The following is a 25,903-nucleotide window of genomic DNA, read 5'->3' on the forward strand; positions in this document are numbered from 1 at the left end:
CTTCATGGCCTTGAGCAACTTCACGTGCTCAGTGCATGGGGCAAATATAATGATGGCCATGGTGCAAGCAGCAAGGAAATTGCCCTGGAGCCAGGCCAGACCTCAGATGTGCCCCCAAAGGATGCTATTCTCTCTCTCTGCTCTCTTTGTCCCAGCCTCATAGCCATGTCTGATGGACACTGCTGGAGTCATCCAGGAGCCAAGGTCCATGACTCTGCCCGTAAGCCTGACCTCTGAGGTAACCTGTGAGAGAAGGGAGTGCAGAGAGACATGGGTGCACGTACCTCCCTTTGCTGCCCCATGCCCAGCCTTGTCCTGGACTAAGGTCTCCAAGGATGGCAATCCCCTCCATATTTCACACTAGGGTCCGACCTTACTCCCAAGGAAAAGCTTGATGACTAATGGGACCTTTCCAGGTGCAATCCCCCATTGCCCCATCCCTGGACTCCCCAAGAAGTTGGGACATGGTTTGCCCAATAACCTCCAACTTAGCTGAATTTGGATCCCTGTGGTGGCTTGGTACCTTATGACTGGGTCATCCCAGCTCCAAACTTCTGTATGTGCTTTCCTGAACCTGCCTGCCAAAATAACCCTTTGATCAGTGTGTGAGAGTGAGGGGTGATGGTTAATCACACCCCCATATCCCTCCCCTGGTATTTATGCCACCGCCTCTTGCTTGTACCCAAGCTGGAGGACACAGCAGTGGATGTGCTCACAGCCCTGTGCAGGGGCCACTGGAGCTCCCTTGTCCCCAGCATGCCAGGACGAGGCCAGAGCTGCTGCCATGCTGTGCCCGCTCACTGTCCTTGCTGGACACTGCGAAGGGCCCCATGTCCAAGCCGGTACCTGCGTGAGAGCCTGGGTCAGGGCAGCGCAGATTGTCAGGGGACAGCTGGGAGGACTGGGATGCCTGTGAGAGCCACAAATCCCCCCTGGAGCCTGGCCAGGGGTAGGTCTTAGGAGAAACAGCCCCTCCACACCCCCAGGGACGTGACCACAGGGGGACAGGGGTTGCTGTTGGGGATAGTGCAGGATGCTGCCCTTGCCACTGATGTTTGTAGCTCACAGTACCAGAACAGCCCCAGAGGCAAAGGACACGTGCCAACCTGCCTGTGCCCCCGTTGCACCCTGCAACGTCCCTGGTGCACCCCACATCACCTCTGCCTGCCCTGCCACTGCTTAGGCCCCCCAAATCCCTGCTGAGTGACAGGGTGGGAACAGGTGGGGACACGCCGGGGCAGCTGCTGCCCGCACAGGTTGGCTCTGGGGGGCTATTTCGGGGCGTGAGATCAACGCTGGCAGCCGGGAAGGCCCCGGCCACATTCCCAGACCCACACCACAACAGACTGCTGCTTCCCCACTGATGGCCCACCAGTGACTATGGGGTGGGAGTCACCCCACCTGCACTCCTACTGCACCCTACCCAGGAGTATATATGGCTGGTAGCAGGAATGGGGCCAGGAGCTGAGCTCCAGACACAAATACCCACCCTGCCTTCCCTGAAGCCCAAATCTCCAAGAAACAAAATCCCCAAGACCCCCTCCTGCAGTGGTGGCCCCCCGGCAGCACCTGCGAGGCCAGCACATGGCTGGCAGCGGGGGTCCGGCCTGCCGGGTGCCTGGGGCTGGACGTGCCTCAAATATTTTCCATGCTGTATAAGCACCCGTGGTACACTCCCTCCCTCCCTTTGCTGGGAGGGAAGGCGCCCAGGCCCCCCCTGCCCTCCCCTTCTGCTGGAGAGGCCCATTGATACCCAGTTGGCAAGAAAGCAGGAAAACCAGATTTTATTGATGAATGTGTCTTTCTGAGGAGACACTGGCATCCCCCACCCCACCCCGGGGTGGGAGTGAGCTGGTTTCCTTCAATCTTTAGTATGGGATGCTTAAAAGTATCAAAATGGTGAGAGAAGCCTCAGCAAGTGCAAAGGGGAAGGGACAGGGGTCCTGGAGCCGAGTAGGGGTGGGATGCTGGGCTACGGGACCCCAGCAAGAGCTGGGTGTTAGTGTGCAGGGCATGAGCAGGCAGGGAAATAAATGAACTTTGGAAGCTGCAGGCTCAATACTAGAGAAATGGAAAAGTTACAAAAATACTGCAAATCTTGGAAAACAATGCAGGCACTTGGGAAGGAGGAAGGCAGAGCTGGCTGGGGCCACAGTCGGGGGGAAGCCCCGCAGGAAGGCAAAAAACAGCTCTGGGAGGGAAATCATCACATCATCCCCCATCCTGAGTGGAGGCACTGTGGCTTACAGCCCTGCTGCCCCAGAGGAGCCTGGGCAGAAAAAGATACTCATGGGGTGGACGCAGGGTCTTCCAGAGTACCTGCAGAGGAAGATTCAGCCAGCAATAAGGCATTGGAGGTGAAAGGCAGCTCCACGCGAGAGCTCAGCGAGGGGTGGCTGCTCCCTGCATGCTATGGCAAAGGAGAGGGGAAGCCACCCGCCTGTCCCCATCCCGCGTGGAGGAGAGAAAAAAAGGGGCACGAGAGGGAAGGAAGAAGGCACAAGTAAATATCCCCTTGCAGTGGAGAGCTCTGTGGGCCCGCACCCCGGGGCTGGCGGGTGAGCCCTGAGCCAGTGCAGCCCCGGCTCCCACCCCAACCGAGTCCCTCCGAGCGCTCTGATTGTGCCTTGGGTGTGCATGGGAAGGTGGCTGGGCAGCGAAGCGGAGTTGCTGGTGCGGCACCGGCTTGGAGGGGCAGCTGAGTTAGTCCCGTTGCTCTGGGTGCGGGCAGAGCTCTGGTCTAGCCCAGACAGCCCTTCGCTTGTGGCGGGTCGTCTTAAATAGGAGCAGGCAGGTGGGCAGGCAGCAGTCTGTGCGGTGAGCGGAGGGCGTGCGGCTCAGTTCTGCTCCTCGTCCCGCAGCTCCGAGGGCAGGAACTTGTACTGCTGCTGCCGGATCATGGCCAGCTTCTTCCGCGCCTCCTCCAGCTCCCGCTCCTTGCGCAGCATCTCCTCCTGGGCGGCGATAATCTGCCAGGAGAGAGCCCCAAGGTCACAACTGCCCCCCACGGGGATGGCCAGAGCCTCTGCCACAGCAGTGCCAACGCCAGAGCTGCGTTCTCTGGCTGCTGCAGCCCTCCCTCACAGCCACTGCCTCACTGGGCATGAGGACTGTTTGTCCCTGGGGTGGGAGCATGGTACTCTGGACATAAAGCAGAACAGCACAGCTTCTGAGCTCTGCCCTATGTAGTGTGTAAAGGGTCTCAGCTGCAGGGAGTCAGCACTGGGACTGTGACAGCCCACACTAGGTAGATGTCACCCTGTCCCGCTGCTCTGCTTTTTCCTTGTGTCACAAAGGATACTGTGGGCTCTGCACCAAGGAGAAGCCAGGGCTTTACACTACTGGGAGCATGCACCATCACCCACTGCTACTTGTGGCGGGATAAGGTGAGGCCTCATTATTTAACTGGTGCTCAGTGGTGTGGCAGCAGCTCTCTGGCCACAGAGCAAAACACAACTTTCCCAGGCTTTCCCATTGTTATGGGAAAAGTTTGTGAGAAGATCAGAGAAAAGAACAAGAAACAATTCTTGCTGCACCTTGTATTGTGAACATGTGGAATGTGTTATGGAGATTTGTTTACCAAAGGGTGGTTTCTTAATTAGTCAATGGTGATGGTGTTTGGATTAAAGGACCAATCAAGTACACCTGTAGCGAACTAAGGTATAAAAGTATGGGTTTCTTAATAAAGATATATTAATCAGCCTTCTTTAATACATGGAGTCTATGCCAATTATTACCTGGCCAGGGGCCCATTGCAATGATACAGTGGGATGGCTGAACTCACAGCATTTTTGTGAGGCTCTCTCAAGACATGACCTGTACTGGTGGGTGTAGGACATGCTTCTGAGACTGGCACAGAGATTGTGGTGGCACCTAGAGCTGCTCCTGCCCTGAGCAGCCCCACTCTTTACCTGTGCAATTCCTCCGACCATCTTCTCCTTCACCACCACCGTTTCATCATGGTCCTGGAAAGCAGCTGCCTTCTGTGCTGCCTTCACCAGATTGTCTGATGCCCTCTTCACAGCATTTCCAGCAGCCTGCAGCAGGGAGGAGAAGAGCATCAGTGTGAGTCACAGCCCCACGACTGCTGTCCAGGGGTGTGAAGGAACTTCTGCCCCAGGCTGGGCAGCAGGCAGGACTGGCAGCCAGGAGCGCTGGGAGCTGCAGGCAGGGATTCCTTTACATGGCTCGCTGCCTTGTCACCCGCTCATGACCATTTCAGGCGTTTCTGCTCCCAGGCAGGCTCTGGCTCCTCTCTGAGCAGCAGGGCAGGGACTAGGAGGCAGCCCTGCTGCCTCTCCCCAGCCCTTGGCCCCAGAGCTGAGACCCCATGTTAACCCCCCAACACATGGGCATTAACCTCTTGTGTGCCATGGCCTCTGAGGATTAACGGTGCTACAGAACACGCCCTCCACACATTAACCTCTTGAATATCAGTGAGGGAGTGCACCCATTTCAGATATTCCTGTGCCAGGTCATTGTTTCCGAATGCTGCCGGGCTGAGCAGCCCAGCATCATTCACATGCCTGGCACACAGCTAGCAGTGAAATCCAAGCAACCTGGAGCCTGTGTTCCAATGAACTTCCCACTGATGGCATGCAGGCAGGGAGCATGAGCCCTGGAAAGCATCCACCTGCCCTCAGGCCACTCCCAGCCACCCTTCAAACAACCGGGGCTGAAGAGGCAGCCTAGGACTCACCTGGAGCCGCTTCATGGCCTCTGAATCGTGGTCAGCCTTCACCTTGCAGGCCACCAGGAGCTGGGCTGTGGAAGCAGCCACCTGCTTGGCGGAAGAGATGAGCTTCTCCTCACTGGCATGGCCCTGCACTGCGGCGTTGGCGGCTTCGCACAGGTTGTTGGTGGCAGCAGCCACCATGCGTGCCTGTGGCAAGAGAGGCTGTCAGGGGAGGTACAGGAGCCCTGATCGGCTCCAGGGAGGTGGTGGGGCATGGGATGGAAAGAACCAGCTTCCACAGCATGTGGGAGAGGGAGGAAGAAACATGGCTGCTTCTTCCACTGAGGACAAGCAAAAGAGCAGAGCATCCTTGTGTTTGCAACAGCAGTCAAGAGGAAAGTTTCCCCTGAACCCCTCAGCATGACCTTGATACTCACGGCTGAAATGAGACCCTGGGACCACTGTCCATCATCCACTGCGTTGGCTGGGATAGCACCCACCTATGAAGAAGGAGGAGAGGAGTAAGGGTCACCACCCTGCACACCTCTTGTCACAGGCATGAGAGTTACAAGCAGCCCCAGAAGAAGGGAGAACCCTTCTCTGCATTTTCTTCTTCCCCTCTTATGGCCTTACTTTTCCTTGGGCCACTAATTCCCGCTGGGCTGCTGAGGCTGCCTTCACCAGGGCACTCGTGGCTGCAGCAATGGATTTGGCAGCTTCCAGGATCTGCTCCTCAAAGTTCAGGCTCTCGTCTGCTTGCTGTGGGCAAAAGCAGAATATGAGTCCCAAGCAGGAGTGCTGGGACAGATGGAGCAGAACAGGAGGATGGCTGCAGGCGGCGGAGGGCAAACATATAAAGCTGGATTAAGGGCTATGGGCTGCAGCGGGACATGGGCTACCCAAGGAAAGTTCAGCCGGGGATGTGGGAGGTAGCAGGAGTACAGGAAGAGGGACCAGCTGTCAGATGGGCCTTCAAACCTAAAGCACAGACAGGGGAGCCCCAGCCCACCCCAAGCTGAACACAAAGGTCAGACAAGGCTCAGCACTGCTACCTTGGGCTTGGCTCTTGGTTTCAGCTGCTCCAGCTTCTTGGCTGCAGCCTCAATGGCAGCTGCTGCCCCCAGCAGCTCATTCTCAGCGATGACAGTGGGGTCTTCTGGGTCAACCCACTCCGTCCCTAGGAACACCGGGAAGCCAGGCAGGTTATACCTCCACACAGTCTCATTTCTGAGCTTCCCTGCCTCCTCCAGCAGCTGCTGAGCCCTCCACCCTAATCCCAGCCCTTGTTTATGCTCCTCTGAGCAGGATCTTTCCTTACCTTTCATGGCCTCGGCTGCCTGGATGAGCTCAGTGACAGAGCTGGCCACGCGCTTGGAGAAGCCTGCCAGCTGCTGCTTCAGCTCATGGGTTGGCTTCTGCAGGATCTGTGGAGAAGGAGCAGATGTAAGCACCTGGAAAAGGGGAACTTCATGGGTCTGTTTGGGGTGCACTCCCCAGGGAAGTAGGGTGGGATCCCCCAGCCCCCTCCCACATGTGTACACGTCAGGCACTGTCTGAGACGCTTTCTCAAGTGAGTCTGGCTATTCTCTTTGTGCCCCAGGATAGGATGAGCTTCCCCAGGGCCCTCCTGCATTCACAGCTTCTGGGACATCTTACAGACACAAGACCCTCAGCACAAGCCTTTCTGCTCTCAGCAGCTACCCACACCAAGATTTCTCCCCTGCAAATCATTTCAAGCTCCATATCTCCTGTCCCCATTTTGGAGGTTTGTTTGCAAACACAAGCTGGGCAAAGGGGCAAACCCTGGAGTGACATCCCAGCCAAGGAGGGCTGGCCCATCAGGATGAGGTGGCAGGCAGTACCCTAAGGGTCCTCCCTGGGTTGGAGGGACACATGCACACACCACAGCACACGTGTGCACGCACACAGGGTCTGTATGCACAAGCAGAGCTCACTGCTGGCCCAACTTGCACCAGACAGGCAGCAGCTGCCCATCAGCTAGAGCAGGGGTGAGTACACAAACACAAACACAAGGGCCCCAGGGTCCCTGTGGACACACGCAAGTCCCACCCCAGCACTGGGCTGGGCACACAGACACGCCATGAGCAAGGCTCATGCTGAGGTTAGACACCAGCAGGCACCCCAGTGTTGCCTTACTCACCGGCTGACAGAGAGGAGGGAGAAGAGAGAAAAGAAAGCAGTGAATGCCCCAGCCAGAAGGAGGGGAGATAGGGGAGGGGATGGGAAGGTGGGTGCTTTTTGATGAGGGGTGAAGGGCAGTCAAGAGGAGCAGTGGGAACAAAGGATCAGAGATCCTGGGGAGCTCTTACTTCAGCCTTGCAGGGTCAGGCAAGACAGGGCACCTGGATGAGGCTCCCACAGCCAGAGGAGCCACCTACACTCAAGAGTAGCCATGGATCCACTCTCTTCCTCACACCCTTTGCACCTTAGTTCTCCCCACCCTGAATTGTTTCACTGCAGTTTTGAGCCACAGAATCTCTCTGCTTTTGGAGGGAGAGACCTATTGTTACCAAATACCAAGTCCCCATGGAGGCTCAAATTCCTACCCCTCCCCAGTGAAATATGCAGGCTTTCCCACTCCTCTGCCGGGAGCCATGTTTTCCAGCCTGAGACAAATAACCCTTATTCTTGAACCCTAACCATACTTGTTCATGCTCTGCAGAAGGCACTGGTTCCCTTTGTCCCTTGGGGACAAAGTGTACAGCAATGACCTTGCTGCTGCTGGGGAATTAGGCAGCACCCCATCTGCCATATGCCATCTCCCCTCCCATTCCCCTAGATCCTTCCTGCTTGTGGTTTCCCAGGAACCTGCTGTCCTTTGATAAACAGGACCCGTGAGCTTCACTCCTGCCTTCACAGACCAGAGTGCTGTGGAGACTGAGGTGAGTCATGGCCTTTTCCTGGCCTTGTGTTGGGCCATCCCAGCAGAGAGACCAGAGCAGCGTGAAGCTCAGAGTACTCAAGCTGATGGCACACAGTGATGGCTGGTTTGCCCTCATGAGCACATCTAGTCTAAATGCCTTATTATTAAGTCTGCTGTCTGCTATGACAACATGTTGAAAACTGCTAAATTATCTCTGTCTGGAGCTGAAGGCACCCCGGAGGCTACAAGCTTACTAAGAGGCACCTCCAGTGAACATTTTTAAGGATGTTCCAATGTATGATAGTCAAAACATTGCACAGCAGCAGGATGGTAACACCCAAAATACGGGGGAATGGCGTGTTCCTGCAAGTAGGCTGACCTCGGGCACTGCCACACTAAGTCATTAGCCTAATCATCTGTTAACAACAGGTCAGCCAGAGAATTTCTACTCAGCACTCCAGCCTTGGCTGCCATGATTCATGTGTGCCTGAAGCATCTTCCAGGCAGACATTTGATCTAGATGCAGAGGATGGAAAACTCACTGCTCCCCTTGGAACTGTACCCCAGTGGTTGCCTCCCTTGAATAAAACCACCCTTTGACTTCTCTACGCAGCTTTTATTTCTAGCCATCGATTCCTGCCCACCTCCCCCTGCTGCTGCCAGTGCTGGTTACTCTCTGCCTAAGGGGGATTTCCCTGCAGGAAACCACAGTTTGGGCTCCACCACTTCGTAGCTGGTGATCCCAGACAGCAGACTCTCACTAACCAGCTTAGTGCAACCTTGACACAGAGCTGAATCACTGTCAGTCTCTGTCTTGTTGAGAGATCTCACAGCACCAGGGGTTGAGTGTGCACATCCCCACAGTGCCCCTGACTCCACTTCTGTGGTCTTGCCAAGAATGCAAGCTGTTGGTAAGACTTCACTGGATCTTTCCTACCACGCTAGAGGCTTAATTTACTTCTTGTAAACTAATGTTGCAGCTGAAGTCCTTGGGAGGACTCAGGCAGAGGGAGACTGGATCAAAAGGGTGCAGTGGGCGCTTCCAGTCATTATCTTTGCTATGGCAGGCACTGTTCATCTCCCACACATAGTGCTGTGGGCATGACACTGTTTTCCCACTGCCTGAGGTCCATTATTCCTATCACTTTTACTGGAAGCTGTATTTTTACAAGATTATGCTACCATGTTATTGATTTCCAGCCTCCATCTGTTTGTAGTCAGTTAATCTCCATCTGTTGTTAGCAAAATACAGCTCTGTCCAGGTCCTCTCCTTGCTCCCCTCACCTGGTTGATGGCTTGGGTGATGGAGTCCACCATGCCTCCCACGACACCTATGCCCTTTCTTAGAGCCTGTTGAGCTCTCTGACATCTGCTTCCATGGCAGGGGCAAGGACACATGCTGTGCCAGCACAGGCAGCAACGTGGGCTGTGCAAAGGGCTAAGTGGGAAGAGGTGAAGAGCCCAGAGGACCTTGGGGATCTAGGGAACACCCAGGCAATCCACGGTCAGCCTCTGCCCACCCTGGGAACCGGAGTGGGAACACTCACCACCAGCACATGCTCCAGCAGCTCCAGGTAGCCATCAGCACACTCCTTGCCAAAGCGCAGCGCCCGTTGCCGCACGTCCCCGCTCACCTCTGGGTGGTAGGCTGCCTCCTGCAACCCGGACACAGGGAAACCCCTATTCACATCCAGCACCATCCTCCTCCACCCACAAATCCGTGCTAGAGATCCACCCCCACTGCCCGCCCCACCTTGCAGGAGCGCAGCATGTCTGCGATGGCCCGGCGGCTCAGGTTGGCCGTGGCGATGACATCCTCCTGCCGGCACGAGTTGCCAGCGGCCACCGCTTTGGCTGTGGCCATCGTGATGCCTTTGGTCATGCGGATGAAGTCCTCCGGGGTGGAGACCTTGGCAGGAGGCACCGGGGAGGAGAAGACCTGTGGGGCGAGAGGCAGCGGTGAGGTGCAGGGCGAGAGGCGAGCAGCACGGCACCACAGCCCACGGCCGTACGCACCGCCAGCTCCTGGCGAATGTGCTCGATGGTGGCCTCCAGTGCCCGTGTCCCCTTCGTGGCCTCGTCCTCCACAGCCTTCACTGTCTTCAGCAAGGAAGTGACGTTTGTCACCATCACCTATGGGAAGAGATAGAGCCAGGTGAATCTCCAAACAAGCTCTGGCCTGGTGCCAGCACCTGTCCTTCCCCTGTGGATTGGTCCCAAACTGCCCCATCCCCATACTCCACTCAAACTGCCTCAACTGCTCCTCTGCAAGCTGTGCTCCACCTTTTATGTGTCCCTTTCTACTCTTTTGTCCGGACTGCACCCCAGGTGTGTTCCTATGCCCACACAGGCAGAAGAAAACCCTTCTCCAGCCCCACTGTCTTCTCCCCTTCTTCCCATCACAACCAGCACAGACCTTGGCAGAGTTCTTCAGCTGGTAGACAGCAGGGTCATCTCCAGCTTTGCCAGCAGCTGCTTTGGTGGCACCAATCAGGTCTCCAAGTGCCTTGGCCACATCCTTCACAGCATTGATCAGGACTACCTGGGGAGAGCAAGATCAGAAGAATGGCTGAACTAAAGTCACTCTTGGTGGCTCAGCAGTGAAAATTTGGGCACTAGAGGGCACACAGGGAGTCCAGCTCAGCTAGCACCAGCCAAAGCCCAGCCCCCTCTCTACCCAACTCTTGGGATCCAGCCTGAGCACCACATGACATCTGCATCCCTCAACCCCTCCAAGCAAGCTACCGGCAGCCTCCACTCAGTCCACACACCCCATCACACCTGGGTTTCGGGGTCTTCAGATCCCAGGCTGGCAGCACCCAGCTTCACCACCTCTGCCAGGCGGGTGATGGTGGACACAGAGGACTGGGCAGCCTGGGCTAGCTTCTCCTGGCTGGCTGTGGCATTCTGCACCAACACCTTGGTGTCCTCCACCAGTGCCTTGGCTGTCTTCAAGATGCCCTCCCTGGAGAGAAAAAGTGTGTCAGGAAGGACACAGCTCTCTACTGCACACATAGTCCCTGGGGTACAGAGAGACTGTGGATCCTGATTTTCCCATGTACAAGCTGGAGTTCTGGGAAATTGAGCCAGCACGACCTGAGCTTGAAGCTCTCCTTGGGGCTGGTCCACAGCTCCGAAAGACCATGGGACACAGCTTGAAACCCCTGTCTCTGGCTGAGCATTGGTGGACAGGGTGCCTGGATACCTGTGGTCAGCAAAGGTCTCAGAGTTCTCCCGATTGAGGGTTCCTGCTGTAGCAAACATGATGGTGGTGTCAAGGTCAGCAATGATGCCAGAGACAGCGCTGGCTGCTGTGATGCAGGCTTGTGTCCCACGGTTCCCAGCCTGAAGAGCTGCCAGCACATGAGACACCTGTGGGGTATGAGTAAAGTGACTGGGGGAGCAGCACAGGTTCAGGGAACCCTCACTGCACACACCTCCAACACCCCCAAGGGTGGTGCTGCTTCATACCAAGGACAGGAACTGGGAATATTTTGGTCTGCACACCCCTTCTTAGCTTACAGTTATTTATTTTTACCTTGCAACTATCATGTTTGGTGGTCTAAGAGATGCTGGACTCAGCTAGTTTTCAAATTAGTAAGAGTTGCAGATGCCAGGCACAACTGACAAGTGTTTACTGTTGTGTTTTTGCTGACAAGCACTGCTGCTCTACCCATACCAACTAGACTTTTTAAGCCACATTTTTTTTCATCTGTTTGTCAGAAGTGTGCTCTTTAGATTGGCTTGATGGACAGCATGCCAGCAAAAGGTGAAGGGGAGAACTGATCTGGAGAGCCCTGGCCTGTCACCAGTGTGTAGGTCAGTGTTCCCAGGCAGGCTGCAGCACCTGGGCATCACACTCACCCACCAGCTGCTGTTATAGTGTCTGCAGAGGGGGATCCATCCTCCACCCCAGCAGCTGGGCAGGGGGAGTGTGGCCAACAGATTCCAACAGGACCGGGAAACCACCCTTGGAGTGGTGGCTCCAAGGGCACATGGCTGAATCCAGTATCCCTCCCACCTCACCACTGACCTCTCAACACCTACCTTCTCAGAAACCTTGCGTGCACTCTCTATCAGCTCCTTCTTGGTGTAGGCATCGCTGGGGCTGCACTGCAGGGCTCCAGCCTTGGTGACCAGGGCAGCACAGCCATGACCCAGCTCCTGCACCCGGCGCTTGATGTGGGAGCCGATCTGCAGAGGAATGTGTATGTGACAGAGTCAGCAGGGAACTAAGCCCTGCATCTGTGACACCCGCTGGGAAACACCCGCCACCCAGCTCCTCTTTCCCAATCCTCCCACTCAGGGGAAGGAAAAAGGAAACACAGATTTGCTCCTTGTTTCTATTTCATGTTTCAGGGGAGGTGTGAAAGCTGCCTGTCTCCAGCTCCAATGGGAGGTTCAAATGTCCCTGTCCTCTGTTCTCATGCCCCAACAGCCCCTGCTCTGCCCCACATCACACTCCAGCACTTCCCCCGGGCTCGCACCTCCTCATTCTCGGCAGTGAGGGCAGCTGGCTTGGCCTCTTGTGCCAGCTGCCCATAGTCGTGGGTGAGTTGGTTGGCCAGTATGCCCAGCTCATCTGGGTTGGTGGTGGATTTGGTGACCTGTTGATGGAAGAAGAGCAGGAGTTGGACAGGGTGAGGAGGGCAGTAGCCTGACTCAGTGGCAGGCAGTGCATTCTAGAGTGACAGGCTTGCTTGCACCCACCATTTCCTGCACAGTCACTGCAATAGCCTTGGCTGTCTTCACCATCGTGGTCTGGTAATCCACAAAGGTACCTTCTGGCTCACCCATGGGCCCCTCGTCCAGCTGCAAGAGACCACCAGGAGATTGACTTCAGCTCTGACCCACAAGGTCTTTAGCTTGCAGGGTTTGACCCTGACTCTCCCCCTCTCCCACATCCAGCTCTGTCCAGGTCCTCTCCTTGCTCCCCTCACCTGGTTGATGGCTTGGGTGATGGAGTCCACCATGCCTCCCACGACACCTGCAGCACTGGCTGCCTCGTTCAGGGTGGTGGTCAGGTCCTCCACAGCTTCCTTCATCATTTGCACAGCCTCTTCCAGAGCTTCCTGCGTGTGGGCAGCTTGCTACAAGGAGAAGCCAGAGTGAGGGAAGACAGGCAGTGGCAACCGTCCCAACAGGGATGCTGCACACTGACTCTGGGTTTTCCATGTCTGGCACACGTGTGTACACCATGCAGCACCCACATGCAAAGGAGGGCACGCCACTGACATGTGCCCCTCCTGCTCACCTTGGGGTTCCCACCAGCCTCCTTGGCTGTGTACAGCATCTGCAAGGCGGATTCAGCCAGTGTTTTAGTCTGGTCCAGGAGGTTCATCTGCTGCTGGTGGTTGGGTGTTTTGGAGGCAGCGCCAACAGCTGCCATAATGAGTGGCTCGAAATACTGAGCCATCTGGGACACCTAGGGAAGAGCAGTGTCAGCACCAGCAGCTTCCAGCCCAGCTGCATTGTACCTCTCCTCCCCAGGCACGAAGTGCCACACCCCCATTACCTTGTGCCCCAGCTGCGAGGCCTCAGCCCGTGCCGCAGCAGCCACAGGCTCGATCAGGTTGCTGATCTCCTGGACAGCTGTGATCATCTGATTGTGCAATGCCTGTGCAAAGAGAGGGTGTTGCATGAGGCTGCAGCAGGGCTGGGGTCCCTTCATGCTGCTGAGAGCCCAGGGAAAGATGCCCAGTGCCTTAGGCTTGCCCACAGCATATCCCTGACCCACCTCCTGGGAGATATCTTGTCGGGGGGCCAGCTGCTGGCTGATGGCAGCAAGAGATGCCTGGTCCACCTCCCGCAGGCATCTGTTCAGGACCTCAATGGCCTCATCACACTCCCGCTGTCCTGGAGCTTTGTCCCTGAGTAACAGATGAATCAGCCAAGCACTGGCAGCTGCTGCACCACCCTTTTACCCCCAGCCTTGGCTGGTGCTGGTGAGGGGCAAGACCTCTCTCCCAGGCTTTGGGGCAACTCAGTGTAATAGAGCCTGGGCACATCAATGTGTGTTCCCATCAACCCTTGTGAGAACTGGAGGAGCAGCTTCCAGGAAGGACAAAAGGGACAGTGTCTTCCATCCTGTCCCTTGCCTGCCTGCACCAGCTGTGTCCAAGGAGATGATGAGCCAGAACATCCCCAGGAACGCTTGCTCAGGGCAGGGGTATGTGCCAGCAGGGACAGAGCCACGGCCACAGCCACAGCAGGACTCTGCTCACCTCATGTTGGTGATCAGCTTCTTGATGGAGTCTGAGACTGTGCGCGAGTGGCCAGCGAGCACTGACCACTGCGGTGGGTCCTTGGGGTTGACAGCCAGAGAGCGGGCAGTCTGGATGAGGCCAGCAGAGCTCTCCAGCATGGTCTTGGCTGAAATAACAATGGGCTCCATGGCTCTGCGCCCCTGCACAGGGAGACAACAGGTGAGGCAAGGGAGTGTGCATGGGAAGTTGCTCCCTCTCCCATGACCCTTACCCTGGAGCAGCCCCTTGAAGCCCAAGGCTTGCTGCCACCTCCCCATCACACCCCCTCAGTGCAGGCCCCCCAACCTCAGGGAAGGCACAGCTTCGCTCCATCCCAGAGCAGAGCCTGTCACAGCCAGGCGCCATCCTCCCTGTCCCAGCAGCATCCCACCTCTGGGCTGATCTGCGCAGGAACGGTGGCAAACTCTGGGTTGGAAGCGAAGGCTGTCAGGTTATCCACAGCCTCTATGAGAGGGGCGGTGGCAGCACGGCACCGCTCCCGATTCTCTTCGTTGAACTCGCCATCCAGGGCCTGGTGTGGAGAGACCAGAGCAGTTATCCAACCCCTCTGCACCCCAAATCCCATCACCAGCACACTGCCTCAGAAGGGACTCTGCACCTTGATGGTCTTCACCAGGTTGGCAGTGCTGTTGGCCACCTCCTTGGCTGACTGGACGAACTGGCGCTTGGCCACAGGATTGGCAGTGCGGGAGGACGCCAGACGGCACGTGTTGCACAGGGCTGAGGTGTGCTTTGCCATAATGGTGGCTGCTGACAGCACCTGCAGGGGAAAGCAGAGTAAGGCAGGACTCACCCGCTATTCCTACAGCTCTCCCTTCTCACCCACCCTGTGAAGGGCACCAGTGACGACAGGCATCCCTTTTGGGCCCCAAAGAAGGATCATCAAGATCCTGCATGCCCCACTGCACCAAAGCTGCCGGCTGGTTCCCAGTGCAGCTGATGGGGCCTAATGAGACAGTAGCCATCATCTTGGGATGTAGCATTTCCAACTAGCTTCATTCCTTTTGATGCACTCAAATGCCTATAATGGAACCCCACCCCACACTCACCTGGGACTGAGTACAGGCAGGGTCCACCAGGTTCTGGCAGGCCATCTGGATGGCTTGGTTAGCTCTAGCAAACTGAGTGGGATCCACCAAGCCCTGCTGTCCGGCCTGGCTGTTGGGATCTGAGACCCCCACAAGGTAGGCAGCCTAGGAACATGGGAGATGTGGTGAGAGAGAGCCTGCACACTGCAGGGAGTCTGACAGAGAACATGGGTTGCTGAGGAGTCTGGCAGCATTTCCCACTGATTTGGAAAGGCAGGGGTGGGGGCGCATGCAACAACTATGCCCCTGGGGTAAGGCTCAGGGCTGGGACTGAGTGTGTCTCACCTGGGCAGCTGCCTCTGTCAGCCCACAGAGAGCTTTGGAGGCGGCACTGATGGAGTCACCAAACTCAGGCAGTTTGCTGTTCTTGGCATTCTGAGAGATGCCAGCCATGGACTCTCCCAGCACCTGCAGGACACACCACACACTGATTATGGAGATCGCCTCCGATTCCCACAGTGCTCCCAGGATCAGAGTTCACTGTGTTTCATTGGTAGGGGAGGAATCACCTTTCCCTTTGTTCACATATCCTTCCAAAGCCCTCCTTGGTCTTCCCTAAACCTCCATTCAGGGCTTACCTTGGAGTTCTCCATGACACTGTCAAGGCAGTTGAAGTAGGACATGTCATTGACAGTCTGGGTGGGGTTCTCCAACAATTCCTTCACTGTCTGCAGGGACACAGGTGTCACACCCAGAGGAAAATTTTGCATCCTCCACTTGCATCTCCTCTTCATTCCCTCCTGTTCTTTGCAGTGGGATGCAGTTCCCCCATACCCAACATCTCAACCCCTCCAGTGCCTTGTCAATATGTGGCTTCTTACCTCCAGCTCTCGCAGGGCATTGTCACACTCCTTCTGGCCTGGGGCCTGCTGGGTGCACATGGTGATCAGCTGGTTAATGCTGTCAGTCACAGCCCTGCCAGGGACATGGGAGGAAGATATACACATCAATGCATGCCCCACCACCCAGCCCCACTACTGTCTATGGCCAGCAGCTTTCAGGGAGCAGCTCCTCTTACCGTGCTGCTGCTGCCAGCTGATTCTTCAGGTTGGGGGCAGCAGGGTCAGCAGAGAGAGCCTTTGCAGCCAGCAGCAGCTTGCTGGAGGACATGGAAATGCTCTTCAAGTTCGACACCACCTGTGCCTGGTCCTCCTTATTCTGCAATAAGCCAAAATGAGTTTTCTGCAGCACCTCTTAAAGTCCACACCTATCCTGGGTCCACTCTGGGGATTTTCAAGCTGAGCTAATTCCCTTCATCCAACTTGTCCACCAACAGCAAGGAAACATGAATTCTTGCTGGACTAACCTAAGCCACCTTCTCCCTGTTGCTGTGGTTTTGCACAGCTCCAGTCCCCATCTCCCTGGCTGCATTGGCCACAGCCACCCTAACCACCACTGCCTGGACACTGTCTTTGGTCAGCTACCTTCTCAGATACCCCAAATCTCTGCCTTCATTCAGGATACCCCACAAGCATTTCCTCTCACCGGAGACTGGCTGGCCATCTCCACTCCTGCCTGCAGGAATTCATTGAAGTCATGTCCGAATTTGCCAGAGGACTTGGCCAGGTCTTGAGGGGTGCCACGCGACGCCTGAACCAGCTCATTGGCAGACTGATTGAGCCCTGCTGCTGCCTGGTTCAGCTGGCTCTGCGCCTCCTGGAAGCTCTTGTTGCTGGGAGGGAACTGGAAGGAAGGAGAGAGGTTAGGAGAGGCACAGAGATGAGTAGGAGACAGCAGATGAAAGTCTGGCACATGCTTGGGGATACGCAAGAGTGACCCAATGCAGTTGGACTAGCCTGCATCGCCAGATTTTCCCCTTCCCCTCCCGCCCCAGCTCAGCTCACCGAATCTGAGAGCAGCCTCTTGCTGGCCTCTCCCACCATGCGGATGGCAGCGTCCACGTCCCGCTGCCCTGGCAGGCAGTTAACACAGCGGTTCAGGGCCTGTGACACTGCCTTGGCCACCTGCAGGGAAGCAAAGAGAGGTCACCACCTCCCAGCCAGCTCCACACCCTTCCCACAGCCTGGGGTACCCCCTGTCCCCACCTGGGCCAGGCGCTGCTGGCTCTCTGGGTCACCAGGCTTGGCCACTGCTTTCCGGGCCTCCTCAATGAGGTTGTTGGCTTTGTCCATGACATCACTGGCGCACTCTAGCATGGCACTCTGTGCCTGCGGGTCGGAGGTGTTGGCTGCCACACCACGGGCAGCCTGGCTGAGTGAGCGCAGGGCCTGGGCCACTTCCCGGGCAGCAATTCCTGGGGGGATGGAGAGGTCAATGCCTGTCAGCTCAGTGCCCCTTCCCCCAGCCCTGCTGTGAGGCCAGTACCTGTGTAGTTCTCATTGCCCTGGGCCACTTCTCCCAAGAGGTGAGCGATGGCAGAGCTGACAGCTTTGGTGCTGTTCCCCAGGTCCTGTGCACACTTCTCCATCTGCATGGGGCCGAGTTGAGACATGCTGGTGAGCTGCACCTTCGGCAACTCCATTGCCCCAGAGTCCACCCTGAGCCACCCTTCCCTGCACCCTCACCGTCTCTCCTGGAAGAGGCTTGAGTTTGCCATCACGGGCAGCTGCCTTGGCTTCCTGCAAGTCCCTCTCCAGGCTCTGCACCAGACCCAGTGCAGAGTCTATCTCCAGGGGTCCACACGCCTCCTGAGCCTGTGACAGAGCAGAAGGGAAGGTGAGCAGGTGACCACTGAGCCCACTTGGCTGTGGTAGAGACCAGAACCCGCCACCAGGCTGTCCCCACCATTCCCCACCACTCTGCACAGCTGGTGTTTCACTGCAGGATGGGACTCAGTCTCTCACCTTCTGGGCTGCTGTGCGGAGCTCAGCCAGAGCTGCAGCCAAGTTCTTGGCACACTGGCTGAGCTGCATAGCAGAGGCTTGGTCCGTTATGGTGGGGACAGTGGCTTTGGCTGCAGCTACCATCTTCCCACCGGGCTGTTGGGCCAGAAAAAAAGCAGTGAGAAGAGAACAAACAGGCAGCATCTCAGCTGCCTATGTGCAGAAGATCTCCCGAAGTCTTAAAAGGGACAGGCACGGTAGGAAAGCTGTAATGCCAGAGCTGGCATGGGAGGCTCTGGGCAGCACGGGTACCTGCAGGAAGTTCTGGCTGGCAGCAATGAGAGCCAGCTGGGCACTGGGGCTGTCTGGCTGGGACTGGCTTCCTCTCACACCTTGCACCAGCATCGGGATCTGCTCAGCCACCACCTGCCAGAGAATAGGGTCACTGGAGAGGATCACACATGGATTCAACCCAGACCAGCTCCTACAGGACCTAAGTGAGGACCCAAGGGTCCAGTCTGACCACTGTGGCGGAGCAGGAAACACCAGCATAGCTAATGAGAGATGAGACAGGGAGAGGGAGCACAGGAGATGCCGGGATCAGGCCCAGGGCATTACCTTGCAGCTCTGCACCAGCTGCTGCTGAGCAGCAGGGTTCTTGTTGGAGGAGGAGGCGTGCTGCGCGGCAGCGATGGTCTGCGTGGCCGAGGCGGCGGCCTGCTTGGCTGCATGCTGGCACAGGGAGGCACAGGTTAACATTGGCAGTCTGTATTGAGCCCCCCCGCCATGATCAGGGCGAAGATCCCCCAAACAACTTCTCCTGTGCCTACTCCTGTGGCACCTAAGCATTCCCAGCACCCCAAAACAACACAGTGCACACAACGGAAGGGAGATCTCTCTGTGACGCAGCATGGACACTTGTACTTGAAAAGGACTTTACCCCTCTGGAAAGAGGAGCTGTATGGGGGCTCCTGGACAGGCCTTGCTCACTGACTGTGCTTGCTTGCCCTTTGCAGATCCTTGCCCAGCACCTCACCTCCAGCTTGTGCACAAGCTTCTTCTTGATGGCGTTCTGGGCTGCAGCGTTGGTTGCCATGCGGAGCCCTTCTGCTGCCTCACGCAGCCGCTGCTGCTGCTCCTCGCTGTCCGGGTGGGCTGCAGCTCCCTGGAGAAAACAGAAAACCCATCACACCTCTCAGGGACCATAGAGTCACTTTTCCTCCTGGAGCAGCACCTCTACTCTGGCCCCCACAAGACAGCCCTGTTTATAGTACTTGGGAGATGTTAACAGCCTCTCTGGAAGAGTCCAGCAGCAGGAGCAATAACAGTTTCTCTGCTAGTACACACAGCTTCTGCAAGCTCCTTCACAGGAGGAGCCCACACCACAGGTCCCTGGCTCAATGCAAGACCTTGCTCTGGGAGCTGCTGTTCATCCCCTACACAGCACTGAGCCTTGGACAGGGCCAAAGCCAGCATCCACCCTTCCCCACACACTGACCTTTGCAGCCTCCACCATCTTGGCAGTGGCATCAGCCAGGATCTTGGCTGCACTCAGAAGCTTGCGTGAATTCTCCAGGTCTGTCTCTCCCTCAGCATCAGCTTTGATGGCATTGACAAGGTCAGAGGTGGCCTGGGCCAGAATACGAGCTTGACGCACCATTTCCCCTGGAACAGAATGGAAGTGTGGCCTGTTAGCAAGTCCCAAGGGCTCTCTGACACCTCCATACCCACTGTTCTCTGCCCTGGCTGTCTCACTCTCACCTGCATCGCCCATGGAGCTGAATATATTCTCAGTGACGTTGAGGATGGTGTCAGTGGCCTGGTCGTACCGCCCGATGGGCTGTCCACCCAAGGCATGCTGCTTGATGTGCTGCAGTAGGTCATTCAGGGCCTGGGTGACAGCTGTGGCTGCCACCCCCACCTGCTTCAGGAGCTGGTCATCGCTGGTGGCTGCCTTAGAGGCCTCCACACAGCCCTCAGCTGATTTGGCCACCAACTTGCCAGCCTCGATCAGCTGCTCCTGGCAAACTGGGGAGCTGATTGTAGGAGCCACAACCTGGAAGGGAGAACAAAGGCTGGGCAGCAAGCATGGTATGCTCCATGGAGGAGCCATCCCAAACTTCTGCTCCTCCAAAGAGGATCACCATTGCTTGGGCACAGCAGCAGGGCCTCCAACAAGAGGCAGCCCATGCATCCTGTGCCAGATTCCCAATGTCCTGCCTTAGGACATGTGGTCCTGGCACACTTAGGACCCCGCTGCAAAGCTGCCCCCCAGCCAGGTGAAGCTCACACGCATGCTGAGGCAGGGATTAACCTTGCTGCTTACCTTGGTGCAGGCCACCAGCTGGGAGGTGGAGAGGGCACACTGGGTGGCGGCTGCGATCACCTGTGTCTGCAGCGCAGCATCCTCCGTTTTCTGAGCCACGTTCTTGGCTTTGAGCACCAGCGCAGCAGCAGCGTTGGCCACTGCCTTTGCCAGCTGCATAAGCATGTCCTGGGAGGGGACAGAAAGGGTCAACGAGGCAGCCATGGCAGTGGGAGCAGCCGCAGCCATCTGCAAGGCTCTCGTGAAATATTCAGATGGGAAATGTGAGCCCTCAGGGCCCTTTCATCCACTCTGTCCCAGCACCAGCAGCACTGAATAGCGGGAAAGGCTGGCAGCACCTTGATCCCATCTCCACTGTGTTCTAAAGCTGGCAGTGAGGCTGTAGCCTGGCCCTGAGCTGCAGCCTGCACTGCCACAAACACCACCCATAGGAGCTTGGGCAATGCTCAGCATCACTGCAGTACCGACTCCCCAGACAACCACCTGTCCCCAGTTGTACCACAGGAAGAAACTGCTGCAAGGCACTGCTGGTACTTCCTGGATTTGATTTGGTTTGCAAACATTTGAACACGGTGAAAAGATGACAAACCCTTCCGGCCAAACAGCAGGCACAAGCCAGCCTTGGCACACCCACACCATGGGCAGCTGCCAGCAAGAGGCAAGTGGGAGATACTCCCATGCTGGCCACCTCTGGGCATTGCAGGTATGCCAGCTATTTTCATCTTCAATTCTAACTTGTTGGCTGACAAGCTAGAATACATCTCTGCTGTTATTCCTGAAGCTAACAGAGAGGTGTGACAAGGCAACCAGCCTACTCTCTCCTGGGTGGCAGGTACACAGCCAGTGCCAGGAGGCAAGAGGCAGGGACCAGCACATGGTGAACTGCTTTCCTGCAGGGCACCAGATATGACAGCATGCTGCAGCCTTCAGGATTAGCCCCTGCGGCACACTGCTGGTGAAAACTGGTAGCACCACCCCTTATAGCAAAAATCCTGGTAGGCAGGGCAGGGCTCTCCGCCTACTGCTGCTGCCAACCTGCTGCTGTGTGTGTGATCACAGCAAACAGCCCTGCACCCCACAACAAGTAAGCCTCTGGCCACCAAACCAGAAGAGTCACAGCATTCCCTTGCCTCCTGCAAGCCAAGACTACTCCAACTGCAATCCATCACCTTGTGCGACAGGAGGAAAGACTGGAGAGTGCATGCATCCAATTCCAGAGTCCCCAGACCACTGCATCTGAGCCCATCAAAGGAAGTACATACACTCAGGTCTGATAACTGTGAGGCAGAACATCCTGCTGCTTGACTGCAAATTGTCTTCCAGGTCCAAAATCTGACCTTTGGGGATATTCTGTCCTGGCACTGCTGCATGGCCAAACATGGCTTTCTGCTCTGCTTCTAGCTTTTCAGCTACCCTTGGATATCTTTCAAGGCCTCTCTACTCTGTTGAATCTGTGTGGCTGCCATGAATGGAAACGCCTTTTTTCTGGAGCATTTTGGTCTCTAAAATGTCTGGATTGTTCTCCCCAGAACACTGCTACCTCCTTTGTGCTGGCAGGAGCAATCATGGGAAAGCCAGCTGGCAGACAGCTCATCTAAAAAAAACTGCCACACAAGGCTCCACCCATACTGGGTCTCTGATGGGGACAGGCAGGCATCTCCCACAGGCAGGGAGCAGCAGGCAGGAACTGAGGTGGCTGCAAGGGGTGATCTCCAGAGCAGCACTTGCTCCAGCAGCAACCCGAGTGCATGGACTTCTGAGATCCAACCACCAGAAAAGCAGAATTTGCAAGAGCCCTTCTCCAAAGATTTCAGATTATAGTTCCCAGAGGAGCCCCCTTCACATTGGAGATGGCAGGGACCACCAAGCCAAGCCAGGCCTGTTTTACCGTCTTTGGTTCAGAGGAAGGCAGGCTCCAAGCACACCGGTTTTCTGGGATCTACACAGAATCCACAAGATAAGAGTTGTTATATCACTCTAGAGACAGAGATGGGCAATGGTCTGTCCCCTCCCTCACAAAGTCACGACTGGGCACTGGCGAATGTTCAGCTTGGGCTCCTCCTGTGAAGTCCTGTGCAAAGGCCAATAGTTTTATGGAGTGGCAGTCCTTGGTTGCTGCTGGGTGCACTCACCTGGAACCGGGGGTCAGTGTCACTCTCCCCTATCTGCTGCAGAAGCTCCCCACTGGTTTGTCCCACCAGGCCAGCAGCCTGCAGGAGATTCTGGCGAGGCTGCAAGGAACAAGGCAAAACCGACACAAAGCTCATGAGCAAGCCTTAAAAACTTCACTCAGTGGTTTCCCTTGGCTTCCCCCTTCCTCTCAGTCCCACAGCCCCTCCAGCTCCCCACCTCAGCGCTGGCAGGCTGTGCTGTTTTCAGCAGGTCTGAGACGGCACTCGCCAGGTTCTTGGCTGCCTGCAGAAGCTGCCGCCCGTTCCCTCCCTCGTCCTCCATCAGCGCAGCCAGCAGCTTCACACCCTTAGACATCTCCGTCAGGTTGGAAGAGATGGTGGTGACAGCGCAGCCCACAGCGGTGTAGTCCGTGTCTGCTGGATCCCCTGCACAGGTAAGAGAGGAGTCAGGATGGGATGTGCTCCAAGTGATGCTCCAGGAGCATCCTAACACCTGTCACTGATGTGGTTTTCCTTTCACGGAGCAGAGGGAGTCTTTCAGCCAGACAAGAGAGACCAGATATTTTATTGAACTGGGGCATTCCTCTTCTCTAGTTCTCCATATACCTGCAGTAAGGTTGACGACTGAGGCCGTGCCAGCAGTGATGGCATCCACTTGGGAGTGGATCTCATGCTTCGACTCATCCATCTTGTTTTTGCGCCAAGCTTTTGATGCCTGAGTGGGAGAAAAGGATCAGGAGAAGGTGGTAGAAGTGGTGGATAGCTGCACACATGCTCACAGAGAGAAATGCAAGAAAGAGGATACAAAGAAAAAAGTGGAAAGAACTGTAGCCACCCAAATTCTCTAGTCCACCCTGACCAAACAACATGGCCAAGTGTCTCCTCCATGTCTCCCCGCAGAGTGGGATACAACCCCATCTCTTTCCAGGCAGCAGATCTTCCCAGGAGCTGCTAATACTTCTGGGAATGCGGCCAGCCTGACCCAGCCCAGCTTCCAGTAAGGTTCACCCCCAGCACCCCACCTTCACCCAGCACTCACAGCATCCTGCCCAAGAGGTGGCAAGGTCTCAAAGTCATCCAGCGTGGCCTGGGCTGCATGCACAGCCTGCATGCTGGAGTTGATAGTGCCAGTCAGGGCTTGCTGGGCTGAGGTCTGCAACACAGAGACAGAAAGAGTGAGATATGCCAAAGGCTTGGAATCTAGGATTACATATTTGGCTCAAATGCTCCCCTGCAATGTGCTGCTGATGGCACCGCACTAGGTAGCTCTCCACATAGTGGGGTGGACTTAGCAAAAAGGGAGTTTCCCCTCTGCAACTCCCACTGGAAAATGCCTCATCCCACCATGGTTGCAACTAAATCTCACAGCTAAACAGCTCTCGGGGACTTGGAAAAAGACACTGTGAGATCCCACAAGGCTTTCACAGCAAGCGCCCACAACAGACTGCATGGGGCAAAAGAAATCAGCCTCCTTGTGGCCTTTTCCAAGTGTTCCTCCAGCTGCACAGGAGATGGGGGCACCAAAACATGGCATTGGGTTCTGCTGCAAACCACGGACCTAATGGGGCTGAAAAGAGAGACTGCAGTCCCTAGCCAGACTAAAATGCTGGGGTGTAGCTCAAGTTTGCAGAGAAGGTGCAGGAGGACACTGGCTCAGCCAGGCCAGCAAGCACACAAAACCAGTGGCACAAAGCCCCTGCCCTTCACAGTAAGACAGTGCTTGGTCATGGACCCAAACAGATTGGTCTACACAAGCCTGACAGTCACCTCTCAGAGTTTGTGCCCTATGGTGAGCACAAGAAGAGCTTACCAGGGGAGGCATGTGCCCTCGGTGCATCTGGCCACTGGTGATCTGCAGCTGAGGCTGTGGCATTGTGCCCACCTGGAAGTTTTCTGGCCCTCCAGCCCCTGTCCGCATGATGGCTGGCAGGGCCACTGAGCCCAGCTCTGCCTTGCCTACACGGTTAAACTGCTGCTGCATGACTGTCGACCTGAGATGAGGAGAAATACCAGGTAAAGGAATGCCTGCACTGCTGGCACCAGGCTCTGTGAGCGTGGCAGCTCCTCCTCCTTGCTGTGCTGCAAGCTTTGCTTGAGCACACTCTCCATTCAACTTGTCTTTGGCAGCTGCCTTGCTCCTGGGAGACTTACTTCTTTGGAGACACAGAGTCTTCCAGCATGGTGGACTCCTCATCACCCTCCAGTCCAAAGTGGTCTTTGCTCTTTTTCTGCAAAATGAAAGAGAAAATGATACTCCCAAGCCCTCCCCCTTCTCCTGCAGCCCAGACACCATACCAGCTCACAAAGGGTGACCCAGGGCAGGGTCCCCCTGCCTTGCCTCCAGCTTTCCCAGCAGTACCATCAGCCAATGGCTGAGTGGAGGCAGTTGGAAGGCACATTCTGTATGCCTCCCTGGAGACAGGCTATCAGTGCCCTTCTCAGCACAGTCTCACCTTTTTGAGGATGATATCGATGTAGCCAGCAATCAGCTGGGCAATCTGTTCCCCTTCTGTTGTCTGCACTGAGTAGTAACCATCCTGGTAATCTCCAAAATCCTGCAACAGCAGGGCACAGGGTAGCACCGGAGCAGGGCACTGGCAGCCATCCTGAGCCCCTCTGGTATGCACTAAGCACCTGAGCACTAGCCATCAAAGCAAGCACTGGGAGAGGCACCAGAGCAGGGCAAGGCTGTGCCACCATGGAGCAACAGCTGAGAGAGGGGCTGGAGTGAGAGCAGCCCATGTGCAGGGGTACCAGTGGAAAGGAGGCATGGGAGACCAGTGCTGGTCCCTACCAGGGTGAAGCTCTTGGGTGAGGCTGCCCAACGCTTGATGTTGGTCAGGCTCCACTCCTGAATCACTTCCTTGGTCTTCTCGTCCACACGCATCACGCACTCCTTGGTGATCCCCAGCAGTCGTGGCACCAGCTTGTTCTTCCCCTTCATCTTCTCCTGTGGGCCATAACAGAAGGTCTGTGGGCTATCCCCAGGATGGATCCACAGGCGCACAGACATCTGAGGTCTGCCATTGCTACCAAAACACCCGCAAGGCCACACTTTCTAGTGGTGACAATTATCACAACTTGACAATGTTGAATATATCTTGACAATGCTGAATATAACTTAACAGCATGAACCCAGGAATAGGAAGGCAGTGCACAGGGAAATGCAACAGGGGAAATGCAAAAAAAAAAACTGGAGCAACATAGATTGAGGGGAAGCAGTTGGAGACACAACAGATGGATGCTGAAGAAGCAGAATTTTGGTGAGTCTGAAGTGGGACCAGGGGTGCTGCTGCTGTACCTTGACCAAGAAGAAGGAGACCCCGTATGTCTTGAGGGAACGGGCAAGTTTCACATAGTGAACTTTGGCTTCAATCTCACTTATGTTCTGACATTGCTTGTGGGCCTGCCAACAGCAAGACAGAACATTGCACCAGATCCACAGTCCTGCCTTGACACCATTGCACAGCTCTTCCGAGCTCTCCCCACCCCACCAGCATCCCCTGCACCAGCTCTGATCTCTGAGATCTCAGGAGTTGCCCTGTCTGCCCACCTACAGCTCCTGCTCCTGTTTCTCACCCACCAGACTGGTGTGTGCTGCCTCCTCAGACAGGAGTGCCTCAACCTTTAGTGAGGAGGAACAAAAAGTCCAGATCTCAACCTCCACACTGCACATACCATGAAGATCTTGCGTTCTCCTTTCTGCTTGATGTACTCCTTGGGCAGGAAATCCTTGAGCCTGCCAAAAG

The 25,903-nt window shown here is 56.1% G+C and overlaps 1 protein-coding gene across 2 annotated transcripts in view; it reads right to left on the reverse strand.

Moving 5' to 3' along the window:
• Nucleotides 1-1,767: 1,767 nt before the first annotated feature.
• Nucleotides 1,768-25,903, reverse strand: part of TLN1 (talin 1) — a 34,829-nt gene continuing 10,693 nt past the window's right edge. For both annotated transcript variants that reach the window (XM_058824255.1, XM_058824254.1), the window contains exons 8-57: nucleotides 25,833-25,893; nucleotides 25,456-25,560; nucleotides 24,949-25,104; nucleotides 24,608-24,709; nucleotides 24,306-24,382; nucleotides 23,965-24,145; nucleotides 23,194-23,307; nucleotides 22,761-22,869; nucleotides 22,372-22,580; nucleotides 22,155-22,253; nucleotides 20,023-20,190; nucleotides 19,458-19,752; nucleotides 19,195-19,361; nucleotides 18,733-18,861; nucleotides 18,315-18,428; nucleotides 18,009-18,122; nucleotides 17,718-17,852; nucleotides 17,439-17,567; nucleotides 17,239-17,341; nucleotides 16,959-17,167; nucleotides 16,758-16,877; nucleotides 16,399-16,596; nucleotides 15,932-16,071; nucleotides 15,735-15,828; nucleotides 15,492-15,581; nucleotides 15,199-15,321; nucleotides 14,875-15,018; nucleotides 14,424-14,585; nucleotides 14,196-14,336; nucleotides 13,784-13,965; nucleotides 13,297-13,429; nucleotides 13,075-13,176; nucleotides 12,814-12,984; nucleotides 12,500-12,649; nucleotides 12,270-12,371; nucleotides 12,047-12,166; nucleotides 11,607-11,753; nucleotides 10,765-10,931; nucleotides 10,341-10,524; nucleotides 9,976-10,101; nucleotides 9,576-9,692; nucleotides 9,313-9,498; nucleotides 9,107-9,214; nucleotides 5,994-6,099; nucleotides 5,728-5,852; nucleotides 5,309-5,434; nucleotides 5,113-5,175; nucleotides 4,700-4,882; nucleotides 3,912-4,037; nucleotides 1,768-2,969 (exon numbers count right to left, since the gene is read on the reverse strand). In XM_058824255.1, the coding sequence (XP_058680238.1) occupies nucleotides 2,838-2,969; nucleotides 3,912-4,037; nucleotides 4,700-4,882; nucleotides 5,113-5,175; nucleotides 5,309-5,434; nucleotides 5,728-5,852; nucleotides 5,994-6,099; nucleotides 9,107-9,214; nucleotides 9,313-9,498; nucleotides 9,576-9,692; nucleotides 9,976-10,101; nucleotides 10,341-10,524; nucleotides 10,765-10,931; nucleotides 11,607-11,753; nucleotides 12,047-12,166; nucleotides 12,270-12,371; nucleotides 12,500-12,649; nucleotides 12,814-12,984; nucleotides 13,075-13,176; nucleotides 13,297-13,429; nucleotides 13,784-13,965; nucleotides 14,196-14,336; nucleotides 14,424-14,585; nucleotides 14,875-15,018; nucleotides 15,199-15,321; nucleotides 15,492-15,581; nucleotides 15,735-15,828; nucleotides 15,932-16,071; nucleotides 16,399-16,596; nucleotides 16,758-16,877; nucleotides 16,959-17,167; nucleotides 17,239-17,341; nucleotides 17,439-17,567; nucleotides 17,718-17,852; nucleotides 18,009-18,122; nucleotides 18,315-18,428; nucleotides 18,733-18,861; nucleotides 19,195-19,361; nucleotides 19,458-19,752; nucleotides 20,023-20,190; nucleotides 22,155-22,253; nucleotides 22,372-22,580; nucleotides 22,761-22,869; nucleotides 23,194-23,307; nucleotides 23,965-24,145; nucleotides 24,306-24,382; nucleotides 24,608-24,709; nucleotides 24,949-25,104; nucleotides 25,456-25,560; nucleotides 25,833-25,893 (6,844 nt within the window). In that variant the 3' untranslated portion in view covers nucleotides 1,768-2,837. The remainder of the gene's footprint in view (nucleotides 2,970-3,911; nucleotides 4,038-4,699; nucleotides 4,883-5,112; nucleotides 5,176-5,308; nucleotides 5,435-5,727; nucleotides 5,853-5,993; nucleotides 6,100-9,106; nucleotides 9,215-9,312; nucleotides 9,499-9,575; nucleotides 9,693-9,975; nucleotides 10,102-10,340; nucleotides 10,525-10,764; nucleotides 10,932-11,606; nucleotides 11,754-12,046; nucleotides 12,167-12,269; nucleotides 12,372-12,499; nucleotides 12,650-12,813; nucleotides 12,985-13,074; nucleotides 13,177-13,296; nucleotides 13,430-13,783; nucleotides 13,966-14,195; nucleotides 14,337-14,423; nucleotides 14,586-14,874; nucleotides 15,019-15,198; nucleotides 15,322-15,491; nucleotides 15,582-15,734; nucleotides 15,829-15,931; nucleotides 16,072-16,398; nucleotides 16,597-16,757; nucleotides 16,878-16,958; nucleotides 17,168-17,238; nucleotides 17,342-17,438; nucleotides 17,568-17,717; nucleotides 17,853-18,008; nucleotides 18,123-18,314; nucleotides 18,429-18,732; nucleotides 18,862-19,194; nucleotides 19,362-19,457; nucleotides 19,753-20,022; nucleotides 20,191-22,154; nucleotides 22,254-22,371; nucleotides 22,581-22,760; nucleotides 22,870-23,193; nucleotides 23,308-23,964; nucleotides 24,146-24,305; nucleotides 24,383-24,607; nucleotides 24,710-24,948; nucleotides 25,105-25,455; nucleotides 25,561-25,832; nucleotides 25,894-25,903) is intronic.

Source organism: Ammospiza caudacuta, chromosome Z (assembly GCF_027887145.1).
Source record: "Ammospiza caudacuta isolate bAmmCau1 chromosome Z, bAmmCau1.pri, whole genome shotgun sequence".
NCBI classification, from domain to species: Eukaryota; Metazoa; Chordata; class Aves; order Passeriformes; family Passerellidae; genus Ammospiza; species Ammospiza caudacuta.